Consider the following 23,109-nt stretch of genomic DNA (forward strand, 5'->3'; position numbering starts at 1 on the left):
TTTCATTTAGCTTTAACTCCCAAACCAAGTCGTCCAGCTTGTCAAACTCGTCATCAAATAACGGACACCTATTCTTAATCACTGCTTCAGTTCCTAATTGTCACCTGTTTTCCTTTGTTAAATACACTGCTTGGGATTCATCACGTAGTTTTCGTTCATAATCAGGATTAATGGAGCCCTTTAATTGGAATTCTACGCCAACCATCTTGCGCAGGCCTGCAGGACCCTTTCTGTCTATGTAGCCATATGAACTTGCAGCTGTCGGGGCAAATATGAAGGTCAAGCTTCAACAAGATTGCTTGACTTGGTAAAACGATATTTATTACGTGCCTCATTACGTAAGCTTATATTAGACAGATAAGAAAGTTAGGTATAATAGGAGCGGTACGGGTACACGAGGTTCTCTTATCCTGAAATGGTTTGGCAGAAAGTGGGAAACATTATTGATTATTAGACAGCCCCTCACTCCCGTGCGTTTTAAACGCGATCACTCACCCTTTATTTCTGATACAGATACACGGATCTTGCAATTAAACTAAAACATAAGCATATCCGAGATTCTTGCAGGCTATATTAATACCAATAGGCACTTAAACCATGCGTGATTTACATTCAACAGGGCAGTTCGACAACATGCCAGAATCTTAGGGACCCTTAAGACATCATTGGCGCTCATGATCAATGGTTCTGACTGTCATCGATAAGCGATGGCTGCACTGTTTCGGCTTCAATCAATTCTCTAAACCGATCTAACTGTCTCTTGCTCAAAGCTTGGCTTATGTCATCTTGTACGTCGTCCTGTGCACATATCGCAATTAACTCGTCGCTTCCTGATCTCCATCGAATCCGTGCTTGTGCGCCAGTCATCCTTGGTAGGGGTTTCTCTTTATGACTCCCATGACTTGTTGGTAGGAATTGCTGGCTCTTTACTTCACTAATCTCATACATTCGCTTCAAGTAACTTTTTAGGACTATGGCAGCCTCGACTGGAATACTGGCTTTGGCTATCATACGAATAGGCATGTAAAGCTCCCGATTGCCCTTATCTCTTTCCAGGTATGGTTCATCCTCACCACTGTATGTCCCATCAGCGATATCTTCACTATGCTCACCTCCAATTGCACTGGAACTTTGCACTTTCATGTTATGTAGTTTAGACTTGGGTGTGCTTGATGATAAACCCGATTCTCTGGTTCTAATTCTTGCCTTGCCGCCACCACCTTTTTTTTTTATTGCGGGATCACGATGTGCATTTGATGCAGGCTGTGTCACTCTAATCAAATTTTGCAGCAGTGTCATTCCAGTTCCGGCTATGATCCTGTTCAAATAAAAAATAACAAGATAAACTTCCTCCGTTGTTTTGAATTCGAGATAAGCAAGATTTTCCGCAATAAACCGTGAATAAATGCCGTCCACCTAAAAATTGCGATCATAATGGGGGAAGCACAAATAAATTACAGTTGCAATTTTTTCAATACTTCTTCTTTCATTAAGCTCGGGAGTTACGACAACCTTTAATAAAGTTATAGATACCTCAAATTGCATTCCTGTAAGGTCAACATCCAGGGCCTTGACAAGTGATGATAGAAAAGAGTTCCTAACCTGTCTTTTCTCTCCCGCTAGTACGTACATCGGATAAACCAAAGCAATGGCATCGCCAGTCTCCGGATTGATCTTATATCCTAGAGTAAGATACAAATAGCTTGTTAATCTTTTATGCTTGAAGCGGTGCTGTCCACTTTAAGAGTTGAAAACGTCTCACCTTGTATACTCAACGCTTCTTGTTGAAGATTTTTTCTAAATGCAAACATTGTCCGAACGCACTCCATAATCCTTGCATAGATTAGTGATGCGTGCTTTTGATGTAATTCACGGTGAATTTTAAAGGCGCGCCCTGCTAAAATCAAGTCTTCACTAGATTCAAGAGCAACCACAGCTGGCATGCAGAGCATCGGGTGTACCAATGCTTGCTGTGTCACCTGAGAGATGACATCAACTGCAGCCACCTGCAGCTGTAAATCATTCACGAGTGCACACTGTAATATGCGATCAAGATAACGCTGCATGACTGCGCTTCCTATTCCTGCCTCGAGGTTGTCTTCAGCATTCGTAATGAGGGTATAGGCTTCTTTTTCGGACCTTGAAGATGACGTGGCCTGAGTGTTGACTAGGAAATCGGTGTATGTCCGAAGCATCTCTATTTTGAGCTCATTGTTCCGGTCGGAGAAGATGGTGTCCATGATAGCAAGACTCCTTTGCATATTCATCAATATTGGAAAGGCCATGTATAGGTGGCCTGTGCACATGGGAACACAAGTAACCATAAAGTTAATAAATAAAGCAACAAGCACGATATAAGCATTAAGACGCTTGCTCATTACCTAAACCCTGAAGAGCATTTAGCCGCAGAGAATTATCGTCCATCAGCTCGTAAAGCGTTGCCAAAGTATTGAAAACAAAGCCTTGAACGGTTGGATACATTTTACTCTTTAGATCAGATAGACGGTCTTCGCTTGGACAGCCTTTGATTATTTTCTCGAATGGAAAGTGTCTACAAACGAGACTCACAATTGTCATTAAGCGACGAGTCTTGCTTTCTTGAAGAGCTACACCGGTTTCCAACTTCTTGATATCAGCTATTAAGACATCCATACAGGCTTGGAAAAACTTGCAAAGACGGCTATAGTTTCGGGTCCAGACTTTCACAATATTACAAAGAACTGTAGCTGCGTCGGGAAGCAATACCAGTGGACACTTTGCTACAAGGGCTAAAGCTAATCGTTCAGCCATTTGAGAGTCATTGGTAGGCATGTCTGGCATAACTGGGATTGTATCTTGATATATCCGCAGCACAAACATTGTGATACGCCAGTCATCCGAGTCAACACAGCAGTGAAGGTACGTTAGAAGTGCGCTGAGATGCTTTACTTCGGCAAGGTGGGGCTTGGACCTCAGGAACAAATGGAGTGTTTGAACAGTTGACGCAACAATAGATTTGGGGGCGTCCTCATCCTGGAGGGTTTGAACCAGATCTACAAGACAGTTTACGACAACAGCACATGACTTTGTAAAGTCTTTGATCGAATGTGATTGATCGAGACTTTGATCCCTTTTGAGCATATGCCGTAATACGGATCCAAGAGCTTCATCCTGCTGCATGGATAATGTGCCCACCATGTCAACTAAAGTTCGCGCATACTTTGACACCTCTCGGCGTTGCGAAAATGTTATAGAAGCTGAAGTAGATGATACTCTCGATTGCTCTTCATACCCTCCTTCTACTGATTGGGCTGCATCCACGATTGGGCCAAACCAGACATCACTAACGCTTTTGATCGCCAGCTCTTTGACAGATATATCATCATCATTCACTCGAAGCAAAAGTTTTTGTGAAATGTCACTACGCAACTCATGACTTTCTGTTCTATGATAGATGTCCCGCAAGAGTCTTAAAACACGTTTGCGAACATTCAGTCCGGTATCCTAAAGTAAAAATAACATCAGATCAAACCCCGCATAAACACTACATTCAAATTGAAGAAAACAAGGGCACCTACCGAAATTCTGTCGCTCACTATATCGTAATAGGCCTTCCGAATTGTTACGTCTTGCATCATGTATTTGCCTACAAGATCTACAGCGGCATCACGGACTAAAGGACTTGTATCTTGTAGTCGTAGAGCGATTGTTTTGCGTACATTCTGCTGAGCAAGTACAGAGTAATCACCAGTTACTATTGATGACAAAGCCTTTAGTGATTTGGTCCTTAGGGTAACAGTCCCCCCTTCCAGTGCAGGTAAAATCCGCGAAAGCAGCAAATCAAATGAGAGAAACAGCTGCTGTCGAGACGTAAGATACATTGCGCTTTGCAATGCTTCCTTCCATATGGTCAGGCGTCTAGGAATGGGTTTTTGATTGTGACCTGCGTAAAGCCTCCAATATGACCAGATTTCTTCTAGTATCATTTTCCAAGAGTCGTCTGCCCAAACATGGGCTGTAGGGTTTTTCGTGACAGCTGTACACATCAAGCCGATCCATTCACATATCCAAAAGTCTTTAGCGGCCTTTGCTCCTGGATCATTAGTCTCGTTGGAACCTAGGTAATCCACTACGTTTTTGTATCTTGCCTTCAAGTACATTAGGTCGCGTGGCTCGATTTGCGCACAAACTATACCATAAAATGGGGAGTTCTCATCACCTCCGCAGCTTGATGGACAGTCTCGGGACTGCTCCTTTTTCGAATTATACATGATTGTCTTGATCTGAGTAGCAATAGATCCTAGCGCCTCAATGGCCATGACCTTTATCGTTACGTCTGCTTTTACATCGTCCAAATATCTTGTCTGAGAGATGAAAAGTATCAGTCTGCATGTACTATCACTGATAGTTTCTGTTGCATATTTAAGATCCCGTAAATATTACCATAGCAGTGCTGAAGAGCAGCAAGCACGTCTCTGCACTTGGCCATTCGGGTTGACCAAGTACTACAAGTAGATCCGCAATAAGACTATCCAGGACTATTTTATATTCAATTTCAGACGTCATTTTAAATCCTTTGATACAACGCAATAAAAGGAAGTTGAAAATGTAAGCTGCGTTGGATTTCTCAGTCTCTGATACAACTTTGATCTCATTAAGCAACTTCGGTACCCAATGCCACCATCACAACAACAAAAAAAAAAAAAAAAAAAAAAGGAAAAAGAGAGGTAATGATAGCATTTATGTGAGCCGTGGGCGCATATTGCTTGATAAGTGAATAAGGTTTTTGCAGTAACATTCAATTAAACCAACCTTTTGCATTGCCAGGCTTTGCATGGAAATATCGAGATCATGAAAGTCCTGTGGGAGGAGCGCAGAAGATGGGCAGCTAGAGCACGTTTGAATTAGCTGCATGAGCAATGCCGATGAAGAATGTATCTTTGACCCATCCTTAAGCCTAGAATAATATCCACATAGGCAGCCAATTAGAACAATGCAAATGGCTTAACAAAATATGCTTTTGACAACCCACTAACAATCATACTTGTAGCCTTTAGACATTTTCTTTCCATGAGGCAGTTTAATGAGCAGTGAAAGAATCTCTTCCAGTATCCAAGTTCGATACTTTGTGTACTTCTCATATATCTACTCCATTACCGAAGGAAAAGTGTTAGCGAAGCATGCAGTCTAACGGAGCTGATCACTGCATTCATGGTTACCTATCCCCTTACCGTCCGCAAAAGACTGGATCCCGCCTGCTTTAATGATTCAGTTTCTGTACCGCTCAGTGCTCGTTCTGAGGATGGATCAATGAAAAACAGCGAAATAGCGGCGTAGATCACTTTTAAGACAAAGTCGTCAGATAATTCTTGTCGGCAAGTGCTAAGAAGAGCATTTGAAGCCCTACTGACTTTGGAAACCAAAGAAATGACTCTCGGTTTGATAGTATCATTCTCAGAAAGCATTTCAGCCATTAATAGCTCCTCAGATGTTGGACAAGTCTCCTTCGAAAACTCCAGAACGGGCTTTAAAAATCTGTCTAGACTTAGCTTGAAGACTAATAGAGAACTCATAAGTAATTCTTCTGGAAAGAATTGCTGATGAAGGCCCAATTTTGCGAATAAAGTGAAACTGAGAACCACATAATCCAGGTACAGTGTTATACGGTCCAAGAGGACATGGGCTCCACTTGGATTATCGTCAATTAAATCATCATTTCCTTTTGAAAGAATACCCTCGGAAGCAAATCCATTCAAGCGTGTATCCATATGCTTTAAAAGTCTACATAAGATGTCAGCTGGAAGACTTTCGAGGAGCCCTTGTTTTAAGAACTCTTCAATCTGTGTAATATTTTGTGCCGCTGACAGTGAAAAATCCATTGACTTTAGATTTAACTCGTCCATCTTGTCTTCGCTATCTAGAAAGTTGAGCACAAAATCCTCAAATGCTGGGGTAGGGTCTTGAGAACAAACAGTATATCGATTTATTAGCATACTTAGAAGAATGAGGCTAAATGCTTTGCGTAAGTATATAGTATATAAATAAAATAATCCTACCGTTATCATTTGTCAGCAAAGACTGCATCATTAAAGCTGTTGGAGTTGATTGTGTCACTTCTGCTGAAAGATATGAGGTGCATTGTATGCGTGAAGATATTTCATTACAAGGCGTTTTATCAGGCTGAGGCGTGGCAGAGACGTCAACGGTGGATAAAGAACTCTGGTGCTTAGGCTTCTTGAGCCGACGGCCCGTGCTTTGAGGCCCATTGTCATCCCAACTCTGCTGGGGGGGTCTTTTAGATGCACGCAGAGTAGATGAACTACTGTTATCCTCGACTTCAGATTCTGGTATTTCTTCAAGGTGATCTATAGCCGTGATGAAGTCAGACGAAGTGGAAGTACTTTGTTGAAACTCGCGCAACGCGCTGAATGGCTCAATTACCGGAAGCTGATATATATCTCCGGTGTTGAAATCCTCGTGTCTATTCTTGGAGCAGTGATACATGATAGATTCAGCAAGAGATGAAAGTGGTTGATCTATATGGTGTGAAAATGATTCTGTGTTCCCTATAATTTGAGCCACTGGCGGGAAGCGTCTATAGGAAGCACAAGTACTTTGCGTTAGTCGAGTGAAAGCATTAAAAGCGAAGTAAATACAAGTTATTCCTTGAATAGTATTAATTAGACATTTCTTACATGTCTGTCAGATCTGCATTTGTGATAATGGCTTTCAAGTACTCAAGTTGAGTAGATGGCACTGATCGAGTATGCTCATGCGGAGAGAATAAATATTGCGCCTCAGGGCCCTGAGGTTTTAGCAGGCGAAACGCTGGAAAGTCAATACTTATAGAAGGTAAGCCCCGTAGGACTATTGAGAAGCTTAAATATGTTAGACACATAATGATATGCGAAGTTCCCCAATTAACCATTAATAGACCCTTTACCTGAGTCTGCCGACGTTATGGATGCGAGGGGTGAATATTGTAGACCTGTCTGTGCATTCATGGGCAACGAATGACAGGGCACCGCATCATTTAGTGGGTTCTGTTCATGCAACTGTACGCTCTTTGTAGGGGACTGTCGCTGGTGCATCGGGAATGAAATGTTTGAAATAGATGACATTGAAGATTGTTGCTGTTGCACTTGCTTTGGCTGTCGCTTAACATTCGGAAGCTGTAATTCCTGTTGCCGATCCATTTTAAATTGGATTCATTACAACAGCTGTGCGGAAGAATAATAAATTTCTCCGAAGGCAAGTTCTTTTAAGTGCATTTTTGAAAATTGCCACCATTTTTTTCTGTGGCTGTTACTTGCTTTGGCTTTCGCTATTTTGTAGCAGTCATTCTTATGCTTCTCTTCTCCCATAGAAAGGAGAGCACATTCCTCAAAGTTTGCGGCCTAGATTTATATGACTCGAGCTTCATGTCGACACGTACCTCGATTGAATTCAAAATTATTGCTATGCATATTTACTCGCCAATAATCGATGGATAAAACTGCTCGGGAAACTTGTAATCGTCATCTAGATCGATCATTCTACTCTTGTTTGTCAAGGTAGGCACAACTACCAAGCATCGGAGCATCAATCAATCAATATTGCCTTCATTATTCGAATTTAGCAAAATTGGAGCGGATGCCAGCCTTTTTATTACTTTCAGGCGAATCAGTATCAGCAAGGATAAATGTTTTTACCATCAATATCGGAAGAAAATGACTTCGGGATTGTAATCAGCATTGTATTATAATTTGTCTAGGGGAAAGACAAGTATAAAAGCATCCCTTTTTAATCAAGAATGTCAACATTCAAATAACTTATTGATTCCATGGCTATTATTTTTTCGATGTAAAAAAAATTAAGTGAATCAATTGGCATAGCATATCCTCCCTAAAGGCAACGGAAATTGCACCCTTTCAAGTGACCTTTAGCAAGGAGGTCTCGTTTGACAAAAAATCATACTGTCACCTCTTATGGCAGTTCACTACAACTTTCATTGTTCTGCATCCTCGATAAAGACTCGGTTTTGTCTTCCTTCTCCATGAAAGCTCCACTTGATGCCACTGTCGATAATCTCAGCCAGAAAAAGCGCTAAGTTTGAGGATGTAGATTTAGTCCGTTTTATGCTCTGAAAGGTCCCCATTCTCATTTCCAGAGAAGACATGGTTAAAATCTTTTCGCTTGAAAATTGGCTGACAGAGACGCTACTCCCGACCACGATACTCAAAGTTGCTTTTAAGGAGCGAGTTTATCTATGCAATTATACAATCTCTACTGAAAGGTATTTTCCATTTCATCTGTTATGTCCTTTTTTTTTTTTTTTTTTTTTTTTGACGATAATTAATATTATCAGCGCTGTCTTTGCTGTACATACGCGACTTAACCAAAGCTATATTTAATGTATCCCTCCGGCTTGCTTATACAAGAGCTTTTTCATGATCTGTTGATACACTATCATGCAAAACTGAATAAATAATTCATTCCCATGTGCATTTCTTTTTTTCATTCCTAGAAACCGTATATGCATACACCACTCATACTTTGTTTTAATAAAGCTCCCGTCTTCTTCTACGACATAGTTATGCGTTGTGACATTAGCTTGTCTCATTTAGAAAGCTAGTGACTTTTTTATTCATTCAGCAGAGTCGCATTCAAATTTTTTTTTTGTGAATTGTGAATTGTGAAATGAAATCTATTGGCTTTGAAATGACCAATAATCTGCCAGAACTGGGTCCATTTCACAATTCAATTTTTCACCAAAAAGTTGTAAAATTGATTTGTGAAATGACTCATTTGGTCCAATGACCTTTGAAAGTGATTTTCTCTTTTTTTTTTTCTTTTTCTTTCTTTCTTTCTTTTTCCCTTTCACGCAACACACACATAGAAAAGAAATGGTCGCATACCTTTTACAACGGTATCAACCCTTTGATCTCTCCCACGCCTTCAAATGCAACAATTACCTCTGTTTCTGAACGTCCAATAATTGTTGATGCCACTCATCAGCGACAGTTCCCTTACGTAGCCGCCCAGAACTATCAATACCAGCAGCAGCAACAAAACCTTCAAGGAAAGGGTTCTCAGGAACTTTACAATATTTATCCCCAATCTGTGATGCCCAATTTGCGACACCACCCTCAGCCAACTCAATCTGAGCAAAGTTCAAAACGTCCAAGGGAAGAACTGCAACAGACTTCTTATTCTCAACTTAGACCAATCTCAGCCATCCCACCATTGACATTAACTACACCTTTGAATACGAATCGCTCAATTGCAATTACACCTCCACCAATTACTTCTCAAGTACAACCTGGATCTCGTGCAAGATCTTCCACAACTCATGCTTCCTCTGCCTCTGCTTCGAAAGCTAAGGCAGCGACTAGAGGCCCTGGGAGCTTTTGGACCGCAGATGGGATGGATGCCTTTGTGGATTGGATAACTGACCCCCACAACTATGAAAAATTGCAAAGAGTACGGACAGTATCTGGTCAAAAGAAGGCCGACGTGCATACCGCTATTGCTGAATACGTAAACGGGGTTGCCGGAACTGATTGGACTCAAAAGATTGTAAGGAACAAGATTGAATATGTAAAGAAGAAATATGACCAAGCCAAGGCCCTTGCAGACCAAACTGGTGGTGGAGATACGGAGAATTTAGCAGACCTTCGAAGGCAAATGATGGAAATATGTCCTGAATACGACCGATTCCACGCTGTTTGGGGAAGCTCATTAGCGAGGAACCCTCCTCCTCTCATGCAGTCATGTAGACGTGTCATTGATGATTCCTCAGAAAGAGAGTCATCTCCTGAGACAACTCTCGACTCTGAAGATGACGGCCAGGAAGATGACGGCAATGAAGGCGGATTTGTTATTAATGGTAAGAAACTTAATGTCTGTTTACATTGCTAATTTTAGTCATACCCGATATCTAATTCAAATTCATCAATTCTATCTATAAAAGACTTGCTTCAAGTTAACGACGAAGATACAAGAGACCGAGTACCGAAGCGTCGAAGGAAAGCAAAACTTAGTGAAAAAGATGCTTTTGTTCAAAGTACTGTGTCTACTTTACAAACGCAAGTCGACCTCGCCGCATCTACGAGATACAATGCATGGAATGACAGCATGAAAGAGCGAGAGAGAGCTATGCTAGATAGGGAACGAAATTTTGAAGCTATGCTGAAACAACGGGCGCAGGATTTTGAAACACTATTGAAAGGAAGAAGAGATGAATTCGAAAAAGAAAAGGAGATATACAAAAAAGACTTTGAAAAAGAAAAAGAGATACAAAAAAAAGACTTTGAAAAAGAAAAACAGATACAAAAAGAGGAAGCAGAGAGGATAATGGAACGTCGAATGAAAATGTTGGACGAGGAAAAAAAAGAGATGATGGAGTTTAGAAAAGAAAGGGATCAGCTTCTTCAAGAGCTAGCGTCTCTAAAGAAAGAGGTGGAGTTGTGTTGTAGGAACAACAACAACAACAAGCATGGACAATCGCACGGTTTATAAACGCGACAATATATGCATTTTAATAAAACCTTTGAGGCTATCGTCTGTATACGTCTGTATAAAACCCATCGCATAAGCTTATTCCTTCTTCTATTACCTTCTTGTTGTTGGGGATCTAGTTCTTCTACATCTTCAGGCACATCTCCAGGAACTAATGGCTCGTTGAGGATCTGTTCTTCCGTAATGTCTTCTTGGGCATCTTTCCGCAAGAAATTATGTAAAACGACACACGCCATGATCCACATTGATGCCCTATTAATACGCCTTCGCTTGTCGATCCTTACAGGCAAACTTTGAAGGGATTGGAACTTGAGTTTTAACATACCAAACGCGTGCTCGATCTTGACCCTTGCTCTTCCATGGAGCGAGTTGAATCTTTTCTGATCACCTTGTGCATTCCTATAGCGCGGGATCACTGTTGCAGACGCAGCATAAGCGGCATCAGCAAGTATATATTCTTTTCCTTGGAAGAACTCGCCTGGATTCCGGTGCAGCTCCGTGCTCCTGTATGCTGTCGAGTCATGCATAGACCCGATGTAGCCAGTAGCGAAAAATATGAAGCGACCTAAATGATCACTTACAGCTGTAGCGCCTACCTCATAGTTGCACTTTCGGGTAATCCACGCTCCTGTATCAAAATTTGGGGCCGAGGACAGTGGGAAACAAACTCCATCGACAGCCCCAAGCATATGTGGGAAGCCTTTGTTTTCTTTAAACCATTTCAAAATCTCAAGTTTTTCCTCTATGTCAGGCCACACCACGAACTGTTCTACGAGATTATTAATGGCTTTGATACACCTCCAGGTGTAAGAGTGAACAGCGCCGACACTGCAACCAAAAACCCAAGCAACCTTCTTGATCGATATTCCTTTTGTTCCAAGGCGAAATAGGGTAACCTTTAGCTGGATCTTGATATTGGCTAAAGGATCGCCGGTTTTTCGGAGCTGAAACAGAGGAGCCCTGCCAAGGATCTCGGCCAGCTCTTGGAATTGTTCCGGCGTCAAACGTATGATACCAGAATAGTCCTCTGCGTTGTATGCATCGAGGACTCTGTCTCGTAATTCTGTCGAATATGGTTTTCGACAGCGAGGACGCAGATATCTGTTCCTGTACATAAAAGACAGGATGTTGGCATAAGTTTCCAGTTGGAATAAGTCAGCGTCGTCTCCATTCTCGACCTGCCGCCTTACTTCCTCCACAGCCCTCAAGAATCTTTGCTCAATTGCATCTGTCAAGCGTTGGTTTCGAGTGCGAATAGTAGGCATTTTATCAAAGGAAAAGGGGAGAGGATAAAAAAGGGGCAAAATCACTTTCAAAGGTCATTGGACCAAATGAGTCATTTCACAATCAATTTTACAACTTTTTGGTGAAAAATTGAATTGTGAAATGGACCCAGTTCTGGCAGATTATTGGTCATTTCAAAGCCAATAGATTTCATTTCACAATTCACAATTCACAAAAAAAAAATTTGAATGCGACTCTGCTGAATGAATAAAAAAGTCACTAGCTTTCTAAATGAGACAAGCTAATGTCACAACGCATAACTACGACGTAGAAGAAGATGGGAGCTTTATTAAAGCAAAGTATGAGTGGTGTATGCATATACGGTTTCTAGGAATGAAAAAAAGAAATGCACATGGGAATGAGTTATTTATTCAGTTTTGCATGATAGTGTATAACTCCTAAGCTTTCCTTGACCCTTGATCCTGTTCCTATATCGCCTATTCCTCTACCTATTCCTCTGCCCAGTGCTCCTATTCGAACTGAAATTTTGTCAATTGATATTTATTTTTTTAATCTGAATCATCATAATTGACAAAATTTCAGTTTGAATAGGAGCACTGCCTCTGCCTAGTCTGGAAAAGGTTATTCTGCCTTGCCCTAAGCCTAGGTTCCCGACAACCAGTGGTATTCGATTCGAATGGTTCGAATAAGGAGCACTGGTTATAGTAGGCTGCGAGAGACTGTAATAGGTAGTGAAGACAAAAGGTGATTTTATTATAAATATTAAAAGAAGCCTTTTTATAGGCTTAAGGCTATATACTGTTACACCTTCCCATTTTAAAAAAATTATAGTCTATGTGCTTTCTTGTACTTCTTAAGCATCATGGTGCAGTTGGTAAGAGTACTTTGTGGTTGCCAAGTAGAGTCTTCTCTGGGATAGCCCTTCCACTTGATGAGGAATTCCTGGCGGTTGTTGCTGATTCGATGATCTAAAATGGCTTCTACCTCGTATTCTTCTTCATCCTCGATGATCTCAGGAGACGGCCGTGCTGGTACTCTAGGCCCTAAGGCCTCTGGTGATGGGATAAATTTTTTAAAACGGTCTACATGGAACACATCATGAATCTTCATCGTGCTTGGAAGCTCCAATCGGAATGATACAGGCGAGATTTGTTCAACGATGGTATGAGGTCCAGCGAATAAAGCTCGGAGCTTTTGTGTCGGCCTGTTTTTCTCAGCATCATTGGTAATATCGTCTGTGTTGAGTAGTACTTGGTCTCCAACTGCGAATGAGTGGTCACTCCTGCGAGCGTTTGCTCTTTTGCCTGTCTCTCCCTTGCTTCTTCCAGGGCCTCCTTTGCCAATATAAGCGCCTCGCTCTGAGATTCTACAAAGTCTTTGACACAAGGGTTTGATGAGGGGTGCAGAGTAGACTGTAGTAAAGATGCTGGAACGCGCGGGTTGAATCCGGCATTCAAGAAAAAAGGAGAAAATCCAGTTGATGCGTTGACCGAGTTGGTGTAGGCAAATTCTGCATCGGAAAGCAATAAGTCCCAATGGGTTTGTCGCTGGTCGACAAAGGCACGGAGGATCGACTCCAAGGTCTGATTGGCTCGCTCTGTCTGACCATCAGTCTACGGATGAAATGCTGTAGAAGGGCAAGTTTGCAACCCATGAGACGGTGTAGTTCTTGCCAGAACTTACTAGTAAATTTTGTATCACGATCCGAGACAATGGTAGTGGGCATACCATGGAGCCTGAATACGTTGTCAAAGAAGATCCTTGCCACGTCCGAGGCCTTGTCCTTGGTGGTGCTGGCAACAAAGTGTACTTGCTTGGAAAGTTTATCAACGAACACTGTGATGGCGTCGAAACCTCTGGGGGTCTTGGGGAGCTTGACTATAAAATCCATTGTCACGGTTTCCCAGCGTTCTTTTGGGATAGAGAGAGGGTTGAGTAGGCCTGCGGGGTGCTGATGGCTGGCCTTGTTGCGTTGGCAGCTTTCACAGGTTTGGACATAGGTACGAGTATCACGAGCAATCCTAGGCCAGAACACATAGCGGCGGAGAGTATCATAGGTTTTGTCAAAGCCAAGATGGCCAGCTATGGCAGAGTCATGAGCATCATGGAGGAGTGCAAGGCGAATATCAGACTTTTGTGGGATACAGACAACATTTGTTCCGCGGCGTAAGACACATAGAAGGCCATCATGAAGCGAGTAGCGAGGCGGAGGGCGTTTTTCAAGGCAGCCTCTGTATATCAGTGCTAGTTTTGGATCGTCAGCATAGCTGTCAATCAGACGTTGCTTTAGGCTTGGCTCCAGTTCGATCGCGAGTGACTTGACAGAAATGGATGGCGGATCTTGGTGATCTGGTCGTCTCGAAAGTGCATCTGGAACAATGTTATCAGATCCACGCTTGTACTTGAAATCAAAATCATATTCCTGGAGTAGCTCCATCCAGCGCGCTTGCCGCCGTGTTAATTTGGGTTGTGTTGGAAAGTGACGCAAGGTAGCGTGGTCGGTGTATACCACGAAGTGAGTGCCATCGAGGTAATAACGCCAGGTCCTTAGTGCATGAACGACTGCTAATAATTCTTGCTCATGTGATGGGTAATTCTTCTCGGCTGAACTTAGTTTCTTGGATGTTGTTGCATATTTCAGTATGCAATATAATAATGGTTCGACTAAAAAAACTAGGAAGATCTTAAAAAAACATACTAGAGAAATTTCAGAAATAGTACGATAAAAAATAAAACTAGCAGTAGAAACTAGTGGCAATAAAGCGTCACACTAAGACGCGACAAATCTTTGACATGAGAACCCATGCTGTCTTATAGATAGATATGTAGTTATCTGGTACAAGCCCCTCTACCAGAAATGAATAAAGAATCCATGGGTGTGGTGTGTGGACCCACATCTTATTCTCACTTACTTTTTCTACTGTTACTATCTATCTGAAAATATTTTTCAGATGTAAACGCTACTGGGCGGGACTCTCCATGCTCATCTGTTTGAAATAATACAGCACCAATAGCGAATCCCGAGGCATCCGTCTCTACTGTGGTGGTTAGGTCAGGGTCAAATATTGTGAGCACAGGGGCCTTGGTTATGGCATTTTTCAAGGTAGCAAATGCGCGCTCTTTTTCTTCATCCCAAGAAAAAGTGGCACTGTCACCTAAGAGAGCAGTCAAGGGTAAGGCAATAGTGGTGAAGTCACGAATGTGCTGCTAATAGAACTGAGCAAGGCCAATAAACTGTTGTACATCTCTCTGCTTGGTGGGCTGAGGCCACTCCTTGATAGCCTTGACATGACCAGCGCTTGTCTTGATGCCGTCTTTACAAACAACATGCCCTAGGAATTCAGTTTCTTATTGCATAAAGGAGCACTTGCTAAGTTTGGCATAGAGACGATTCTTCCTGCAAAAGTCAAGGTAGTGTTCTAGGGGGATCTAAGGGTGCAATAAAGGTATCTTTATTCAGGGGGAACTATGCTACAGAACTAGATAGAAAAGTAGACCTATTTATACTAGTTAATGTCCTGTTGCAAGGAATGCTCTAGAAATATGGGCGAAATACTATGTTGCACAAAATTATTATAGTGATTTCGCTTGCATCCTTCCCGTCATGAAGAAACCTATTATCTTGTTTTTCTTGAAGCCTCAAAGACGGCAAGCGCCTCTTTAGCGTTTGCGAGCGAAGATTTTGTTTCCCAAGTGGCTTCATCTAATGGATAGCCTTTCCAAAGAACGAGCCACTTAGGAGTTTTGCCAAACATTTTGAAGTCAATGATTTTGTCGACTTCATACTCCTCTTCTCCATCTACAAGCTCGGGGGCAGGGCGTGGTGGTAAGCGGTCGCCGAATTCACGAGGTGACTCAATATAGGGGCGAAGCAGATCGGCATTAAAGACTGGATGCTGATGCATGTCAGGCGGTAGTTCCAGCTTGTAGGCATTTTCATTGACCTTCGAAATGATCTTGTAAGGGCCTATGTACTCAGGTTCCAGTTTCTGCGACGGCCTATTTTTATGTCCCGCGACAGAGATGTTTTCCGAGCTTAAGAGCACCATGTCACCCACAGCAAACGTAGCAGGCCTGCGAGTTTTGTCCGCTTGGGCCTTTTGCCTATTCTGCGCTTCGATGATGGCATCCTGAGCTAGCGCCAAATTCATCGACTGGGTTCGAACAAAATCACTGACAGCCGGAACATTGGTATCAGGTGGCTTTAAAAGAGATCCAGGGACTAGTGGATGGTGACCATAGTTCAGAAAGAATGGGGAGAAGCCTGTCGTAGGATTGACAGAGTTGTTGTATGCGAACTCCATAGGCAGTAAAAGATCCCAGTCGTTTTGCTTGTACGATATGTAAGAGCGGAGCATTTCTTCTAATGTTCTGTTGGCGCGCTCTGTTTGTCCGTCTGATTGTGGATGGAAGGCAGTTGCAAACGTGTTATACAATACTGACTCAAACCTTTGAGGAGGGCTCAACTATCACGCGCACCCCAGGCGCCAAGACGCCAAGCCCAAGTGCTAAGACACCAAGCCCCAACCCTATCAATTATCAGTATAAAGAGTCCACTACGTTATAGCCAAATAAAGTATCCTTTGACCTTCGATTCCACCTAAGATCACCTTTGATTGTTACTATTTACATGGTAGCAAAGGTTCATCGAACTACCGACCCCGCCAGAAACCGCTTATATTTCCCTCTGATATTTTTCCCTAGATCCCTCTGATATTTTCCTTAGATTTCCTAGATAAAATTTAAAAATTTACCCCTGCATTTGATTTTTTTTGCCATGCACAACCTCACCACTTCCTTGAAAGCTCTTAACCTTGATGCCAGTACCAGCCTATCCGTGCAGAACGCTGTGCAAACCTTCCTCGAATCCCGACAGGATAGTGCTTCTAGCGCTGCCGCCTTTAATGACCATGTCCGCACGGTGGCTGCTGTGATAAAACCTACCAAACCAGAACCATACGAGGGAAATGTCGACGCTGTCGCGGTCCTCAACTTCTTGGAGAACCAAGAAGAGTACTTCGAGATCATGGAGCTTAACCACTCCCGTTGGGTCCGATATACCGTTGTCAACCTGAAAGGAGACGCCAAGGCATGGTGGCGAGACTCGGAAATGACAATTGATACACCATGGGACACTTTCCGAAGTAAATTCATCGAAAACTTCACACCCCCTGACACGGCTTCTTCAGCCCAGAAAGCACTGGTTCAATTAAAACAAGGTAAATCCTCAGTAGCGGAATACACTGCCAAATTCCGCCGCCTCCAACGCCTCACACCCAAACTGGAGGAATCATGGCTTGTCCTCCATTATACCTACGGCCTTGTAGAAGACACAAGCAAGGAAGTCCTCCTTCGCCAGCCTCAGACTCTCAACCAGGCCATCAAGCAGGCTACGATGATCCACAGCATTTTACATTCCTCTAGACCCCCCATCATGACAAGCCAAACAAGCCAACCCACACCGACCCCGATGGACCTAGACGCAATGCAGATGATGTTCAATAACTTCCTACTACAGAATACAAACTCCACAGGCTTAGCGAACTTCCATCGCCCCTCCTCGACTAACAACAGACCACTCTCCAAGCTCACCGAAAATGACAGAACAAAACTGCGCCGCGCAGGCGCTTGCTTTCGCTGCAGAAAGAAGGGACACATGGCCAAGAACTGCCGCGTGACTAGGAACTTGAACAACCTGGAACAACAAGACCAGTGCTCCTAATCGGTACATTCGATTCAATACACCTTCGAACCGAAATGGAATTGACCAAGGTAAGGTTCATATCGAATCGAAACCGAATGAATATATATTGTCGAAACCGAATCGAATGTATCGAATATTCGATGCATTCGGTAAACCGAATCATGCGGTGCCTCGATTGTACCGATTCAATTCATTTGATATACCGAATCATTCGGTACATTGATAAACCCATTAAAATTTTTATAAATTTTTTCTCACGGCACTCTTAATCAAAATGTGAATTTAAATCGTGGATTAAGAAAAATATTACCATGAAGATAAGGTTAAAACACATGTTTATAGAAAATAAAGCCTAACAACGAGTGCGAGATATCAGGTGCGTTATACTTAAATACTCAACTGCGGCATCAGGACAACAAATGTGTTTGCATTCGCTTCAGTTCGCCTCATTTCCTTTCCTTTTCCTTTTTTTTTTTTTTTTTTTTCTCTCTTTTCCTTTTCATGCATTATCTCAATTCAGCCCAAAAGATCTCTTAAAATGAGTAAACGACGTCGTCGAATTATCGAGGAGGAAGAAAAAGAAGTATATATTGATTACATTTGCCATATTACTTTGTATTAAGAAAAGAAGGAAAAAACTTAACCTTAATGTTTAAATTAATACCTCCATTGCAATTTTATCATACATGAACTTAAGGTTTATGACGTTGGTAACACTTCTATGTCTGCCAGCTTTGACGCACCTGACAACGATATGGATATGGAGAGCGTGATGAGCGGCAGCGTGATGAATGAGAGCTTAGTGACGAGGAGCGTGGGAAGCTCCAGCGTGGCAAGCAGCACGGCGATCAACCGAAGCTGGGCGTGGTCACTGAAGAACAAGTGGGCCGAGCGTGTTAAAACTAAGAGTGGCTCTGGTATGCGCTGCTGTTACCCTAGCTGCGGGAAAACCTTTGGTTCATCGAATATGTCAACTTCAGGGGTCATCTAGCATCTGTGGCGAGTACATCGCATCACTAAAGATAGCAATGCCAATGATGGCAGTCTCTCCAAGCACAAGGCCCGATGGACAAGATGCTTAATTCATTTTCTCAGCCAAAAGTATTTGACCCTACGAGATTTGACGAATTGCTTGTCCGATTCGTTATCACAACAAAGCAGCCATTTACGATTGTCAAAAGCACTGCTCTCCAGGAGCTTCTAGTCCATGCTACAATGGCTACAGCATCTCAAGTAAAGCTACCGTCTGATGACACCATGGCAACCAAGGTAAAACTATTATTACTATGATTATGATTATGATTATTATTATTATTACTCTTCAATTATTATTTTTTTTTTATAACAAACATCAACCAAACACTGACAAAAAGATGGATTAAAAATAGGCTAAGCTAAAATACCAATACATGGAGCATCAAGTCATAAGCTTATTTGAGGATATTAACAAGGTATCACTGACCGTTGATGGCTGGACAAGCCCTTTCCAAGACAACTTCCTGGGGGTAACAGCTCACTGGATTGATCATGACTGGCGCCAACAAGAGCTGGTCATTGGATTTGAGCCATTGTATGGAGCGCATACAGGTGAGAACTTAGCGGAATCTCTGGCTAAGGTTATCGATCGATTTAAAATTGGTGACAAGCTTCTAAGTATCACCACCGACAATGCGTCAAATATGTCCAAAATGATCCGAGAGCTTGAAAAGCATCCCAAGGCAGTAGAATGGTAATTCTCAGTCACTTTCAATAATGCTAGCGCATCTAGTAATGAGTTATCTCTAACGCTTCTCTTAAAATAAATAAAAATAAATAAAAATAAAAAACATTAGGCCGCTCAAGGATGGCTTATACCATGTGCCATGCCTTGGACACTGTCACGAACAGCAAGCAATGTCTAGCTCATGAATTGATGAATGACTTTTGTCTGATTCGAATCTGAAAAAGATCACGTGTGCTTGATTAATTTGTTCCGCTCATTTCCTTCACTCATTCCTCCATGCATAGTTTGCCTGTCAAGCCAAGTCGCGTCTCCTAGTTTTCTAGCTCCGTGAATAGCTCCAAGGATTCTAGAAGAGCTATAAACCAATAACCAAGGCTTATAGTGCCAAGGAACCTTGAAATAAGATTGCACCAGATATCTTCCTCGGATCCTGTGTATTAAGTTAACTCAACACTTGAAGTTCCGCATATGGTAAAAGTCCTTAGGAAATATTTGAGTAAGCTTTATTTAGAGTTCTTGAAGCGCGTCTCCGCTTCAGTCAAACAAGTATAAATATGATAGATTTGTAACATAGTAAACCTCAGTCTGCAATAAAACTATTCGTGAATCCATTCTAGTTCTCAGCTCATTATCATTCTTGTTATTCATTCACTTACCTTTCCTTGCAAACCCTTTGTCAGTCCTTGACAGACACATCATTAATCTGGCAGTTCAGGCGATTTTGGGCCCAAGGGGTTTGAATGACTTGGCTCCTGAAAATGACAGTCTCTACGTGAACAACAATGAGTGTGAGGATGCGGTTGGGTTAACGCTTGTAACGCTGAGTACATTACAGAAACTCAGAAAAGGCATTGTTAAGATCAGGTCAGTATTACTATATAATCTTGGCTGCAAATACACTATCATGCAAAACTGATTCAATAATTCATTCCCATGTGCATTTCTTTTTTTCATTCCTAGAAACTGTATATGCATACACCACTCATACTTTGGTTTAATAAAGCTCCCGTCTTCTTCTACGTCATAGTGATGCGTTGTGACATTAGCTTGTCTCATTTGAATAGCTAATGACTTTTTTGTTCATTCAGGTCATTGAATCAGTTTCACATGTGGTCTAAAATGTTGCCCATGACAACTTTTGGACGTCATTTAATGCCAGTAAAAAAAGGACTTTTCTCTCTTTCCTTTATGAACACTTGCTTAACTCTCTCTTAACTATACCTTCACAGAATATGAGACCCACTCCACAAAGGAAAGTCAACGAAGCCAGGAGGTTAATGATGGGAGGCATGTCTACTAGAGAAACTGCTGCTAGTGTTGGTATATCAATAGCGACGGCCACCAGGATCTATGCACATAATAAGGAGTACATGCAAGTCAATAAAGGCGGTCGACCAAGGAAAGTACCCAGAGGTATCATGCAGTATCTTAAGGTGAACATGAAACGAGGTACACTCAAGTCTGCAGTTGAGGCCACCGTCAGAGCCAACCAGCTCATACCAGCGGCTGTTTCTGAGACCACCGTTAGACGACGGCTCAAGGAGTTAGGATTGACAGCAAAGAGGCGTGTACATAAGCCAGCTTTACGTCGACGACATATTAAAGCTCGTTTGCATTTTATCAATAAGTATAAGGAATGGACTCTGGAAGATTGGAAAAAGGTTATTTGGTCAGATGAATCGAAAATAAACCGAATCTGCTCTGATGGCGTGCAGTGGATCTGGGACGACAATCCGGGACGCCTCACTCGCAGGTCGGTGCAAGGCACTGTCAAGTTTGGGGGTGGTAATGTTAAAGTGTGGTCATGCTTCTCATGGTACGGACCTGGATACATTGCAAAGATTGACAATAATATGGACGCACAACTTTACATCAAACTACTGCAGGAGGATCTACAGATGTCGCTTGATGACTGGGGCCTAACTAAAAGCGATATCGTCTTTCAGCACGACAATGACTCGAAGCACACGGCGAAGATTGTTAGGAAGTATTTGGAGTCAGTACATCTGACAGAAGAGGAAGGTACACTTCTAGAGTGGCCAGCACAATCCCCTGACCTCAACCCTATTGAACACATGTGGGCAGAATTGGATAGGCGGCTCTCTAGGTATCCGGAGCGAGCTAAGAGCTGTGATGAACTATGGGAGCGAGTATCGGTTGAATGGTACAGGATCCCAGTGGGCTTCTGCCGCAAACTCATCATAGGTATCCATAAGGGACTCCAAGCTGTCAGTGATGCCCATGGTTGGAATACTATCTATTGATGTAAGGTTATGCCTCACAAAAGAATAAAGATCTTTGGCCACCGAATGGGCACATGTGAAACTGATTCAATGACCTGCATGAACAAAAAAGTCATTAGCTATTCAAATGAGACAAGCTAATGTCACAACGCATCACTATGACGTAGAAGAAGACGGGAGCTTTATTAAACCAAAGTATGAGTGGTGTATGCATATACAGTTTCTAGGAATGAAAAAAAGAAATGCACATGGGAATGAATTATTGAATCAGTTTTGCATGATAGTGTATAAACTTGAATCATGAAACTTAACTATAAAATACCTTTTATATCGACTTATACATAGAGCTTCGCCACAAAGGATTGACAAGTTTGGCCAGGTCTGCGCTATCCTGAAATGCCCAAACCTTGAACTGAAAAGGGATAACTGCACACGTTGGAACTCTACTTTCATCATGGTGGATAGGGCAATAACGTTAAGGCTAGCCTACCAGAGCATGTGCCAAAACGAACCGTTTTTATCGGCCTTCTCCCTGAAAGACGAAGAATGGGGATACCTGAAGAAGCTCCATATTTTGCTTAGCCAGTTTAATGATATCACAGCGACGTTGTCTTCTAGCCTGGGATACCCGACAATCAACAGAGCCATGTCTGCTTACAACAACATGATCGACCACCTAGAAGATTATATTGAAAAGAAGAGGATCCTCCACTAGAAAACGCAGCAGGTCAAGGGTTAAAGAAGCTTTTGCGTTATTATTCTAAAACTGATTCCTCAGCGGTCTATGCCGTCGCCACTGCTATGGACCCGAGGATGCGGTTTGACTGGTGGGAAGCTAACGAATGGGGTGAATATATTCAAAGCAGCCAAGACATGGCAACGAAGGTCTGGGAAGATGAATATAAGGGCAAAGAAGGCCCAAGTCAGCTTCCAGCTGAAGAAGAAATGGAGATGAGACGCTAAGGTATCGAGAAAAAAGGTGGAGAGCTTGAATTATACGTTCGAGAAGGAAGTTCTCTAGTTGCTAGTAAACATGAGCCTCCAGAGTTAGTGTACTGGCGATCACAAAAGGAACGCTTGCCCAATTTGGCGAATATGGCAAAGGACTATCTTGCAGTCCCTGTGACATCAACCCCGGCAGAAAGATGCTTTTCGCAAGCCAAGTTCTTCCTGCCACCTGAAAGAAATAGCCTTAGCCCTACGACGATCCAGCGCTTGGTCATCCTGGACTCTTGGATGAATGTTCTCCCATAAATTAGTTGCTATAGTTCTGTATACATTCGCTATAAGTGAAAAGTCAAAATTTAAATATATTTCCAACATTTGAACGTTAGTCGAATGTACCGTGGCGCATCAAATTGTGTAAGCCCATTCTAACCTGTCAAGTTTTTTATTCAAAAAGCCGATATAGTCGTATTAAATAGTGCATAGATACATTCGATGCGCTTAAAAAATCGGCTTCGATGCATTCGGTAAATCGGTTTCGATACATTCGGTAAACGGTTTCGATACATTCGATGCATTCGATATAATCATACGACCCACGCTACACATTAAGGGTATCATTCAACACATTCGATTCATTCGATTCGATACAGAAATGGAGCATTCAATTTCGGTACAAACTTACCCTGAGCCGAAACCGAATCGAATGCATTCAATCCCATTCAATTTCGGTTGTATCGAATCGATTAGGAGCACTGCTTCATGACGCA

At 42.3% G+C, this 23,109-nt stretch overlaps 3 protein-coding genes across 3 annotated transcripts; 1 reads left to right on the plus strand and 2 right to left on the minus strand.

Annotated features, from left to right (window-relative positions):
* Positions 1–464: 464 nt before the first annotated feature.
* BCR41DRAFT_424977 (sister chromatid cohesion C-terminus-domain-containing protein) lies at positions 465–7,225 on the minus strand. Its single transcript, XM_022030512.1, has 12 exons — positions 6,923–7,225; positions 6,675–6,846; positions 6,036–6,574; positions 5,211–5,938; positions 5,024–5,124; positions 4,792–4,936; positions 4,423–4,641; positions 3,558–4,343; positions 2,382–3,483; positions 1,763–2,296; positions 1,534–1,682; positions 465–1,416 (listed from the first exon to the last, which is right to left on the minus strand). The coding sequence occupies exons 1-12, from the start codon at positions 7,173–7,175 to the stop codon at positions 679–681; spliced, it is 5,466 nt and encodes a 1,821-aa protein (XP_021877864.1). The 5' UTR covers positions 7,176–7,225; the 3' UTR covers positions 465–678.
* Positions 7,226–8,802: 1,577 nt separating this feature from the next.
* On the plus strand, positions 8,803–10,793 carry BCR41DRAFT_360573 (hypothetical protein). Its single transcript, XM_022025392.1, has 2 exons — positions 8,803–9,847; positions 9,932–10,793. Exons 1-2 carry the CDS (start codon positions 9,085–9,087, stop codon positions 10,477–10,479), a joined length of 1,311 nt encoding a protein of 436 aa, XP_021877865.1. The 5' UTR covers positions 8,803–9,084; the 3' UTR covers positions 10,480–10,793.
* Positions 10,794–11,161: 368 nt separating this feature from the next.
* Positions 11,162–11,744, minus strand: BCR41DRAFT_360575 (hypothetical protein; the record flags this gene model as incomplete). Its single annotated transcript, XM_022025393.1, has 1 exon — positions 11,162–11,744. A coding segment is annotated over one exon (583 nt), but the record flags the coding sequence as incomplete, so codon positions are not given.
* Positions 11,745–23,109: the final 11,365 nt, after the last annotated feature.

This window comes from Lobosporangium transversale (genome assembly GCF_002105155.1).
Source record: "Lobosporangium transversale strain NRRL 3116 chromosome Unknown BCR41scaffold_43, whole genome shotgun sequence".
NCBI classification, from domain to species: Eukaryota; Fungi; Mortierellomycota; class Mortierellomycetes; order Mortierellales; family Mortierellaceae; genus Lobosporangium; species Lobosporangium transversale.

Excerpts from the sequence above, each read along its gene's own strand:
- BCR41DRAFT_360573 (XM_022025392.1), top strand. The coding sequence starts at position 9,085 with ATGCCCAATTTGCGACACCACCCTCAGCCAACTCAATCTGAGCAAAGT. Across the intron at positions 9,848-9,931 it reads AGGCGGATTTGTTATTAATG|ACTTGCTTCAAGTTAACGAC; the intron begins GTAAGAAACTTA and ends TATCTATAAAAG.
- BCR41DRAFT_424977 (XM_022030512.1), bottom strand. The coding sequence starts at position 7,175 with ATGGATCGGCAACAGGAATTACAGCTTCCGAATGTTAAGCGACAGCCA. Across the intron at positions 5,939-6,035 it reads TTTGCTGACAAATGATAACG|ACCCTACCCCAGCATTTGAG; the intron begins GTAGGATTATTT and ends TTTGTTCTCAAG. Across the intron at positions 4,642-4,791 it reads AAAGCCTGGCAATGCAAAAG|TTGCTTAATGAGATCAAAGT; the intron begins GTTGGTTTAATT and ends TGGGTACCGAAG.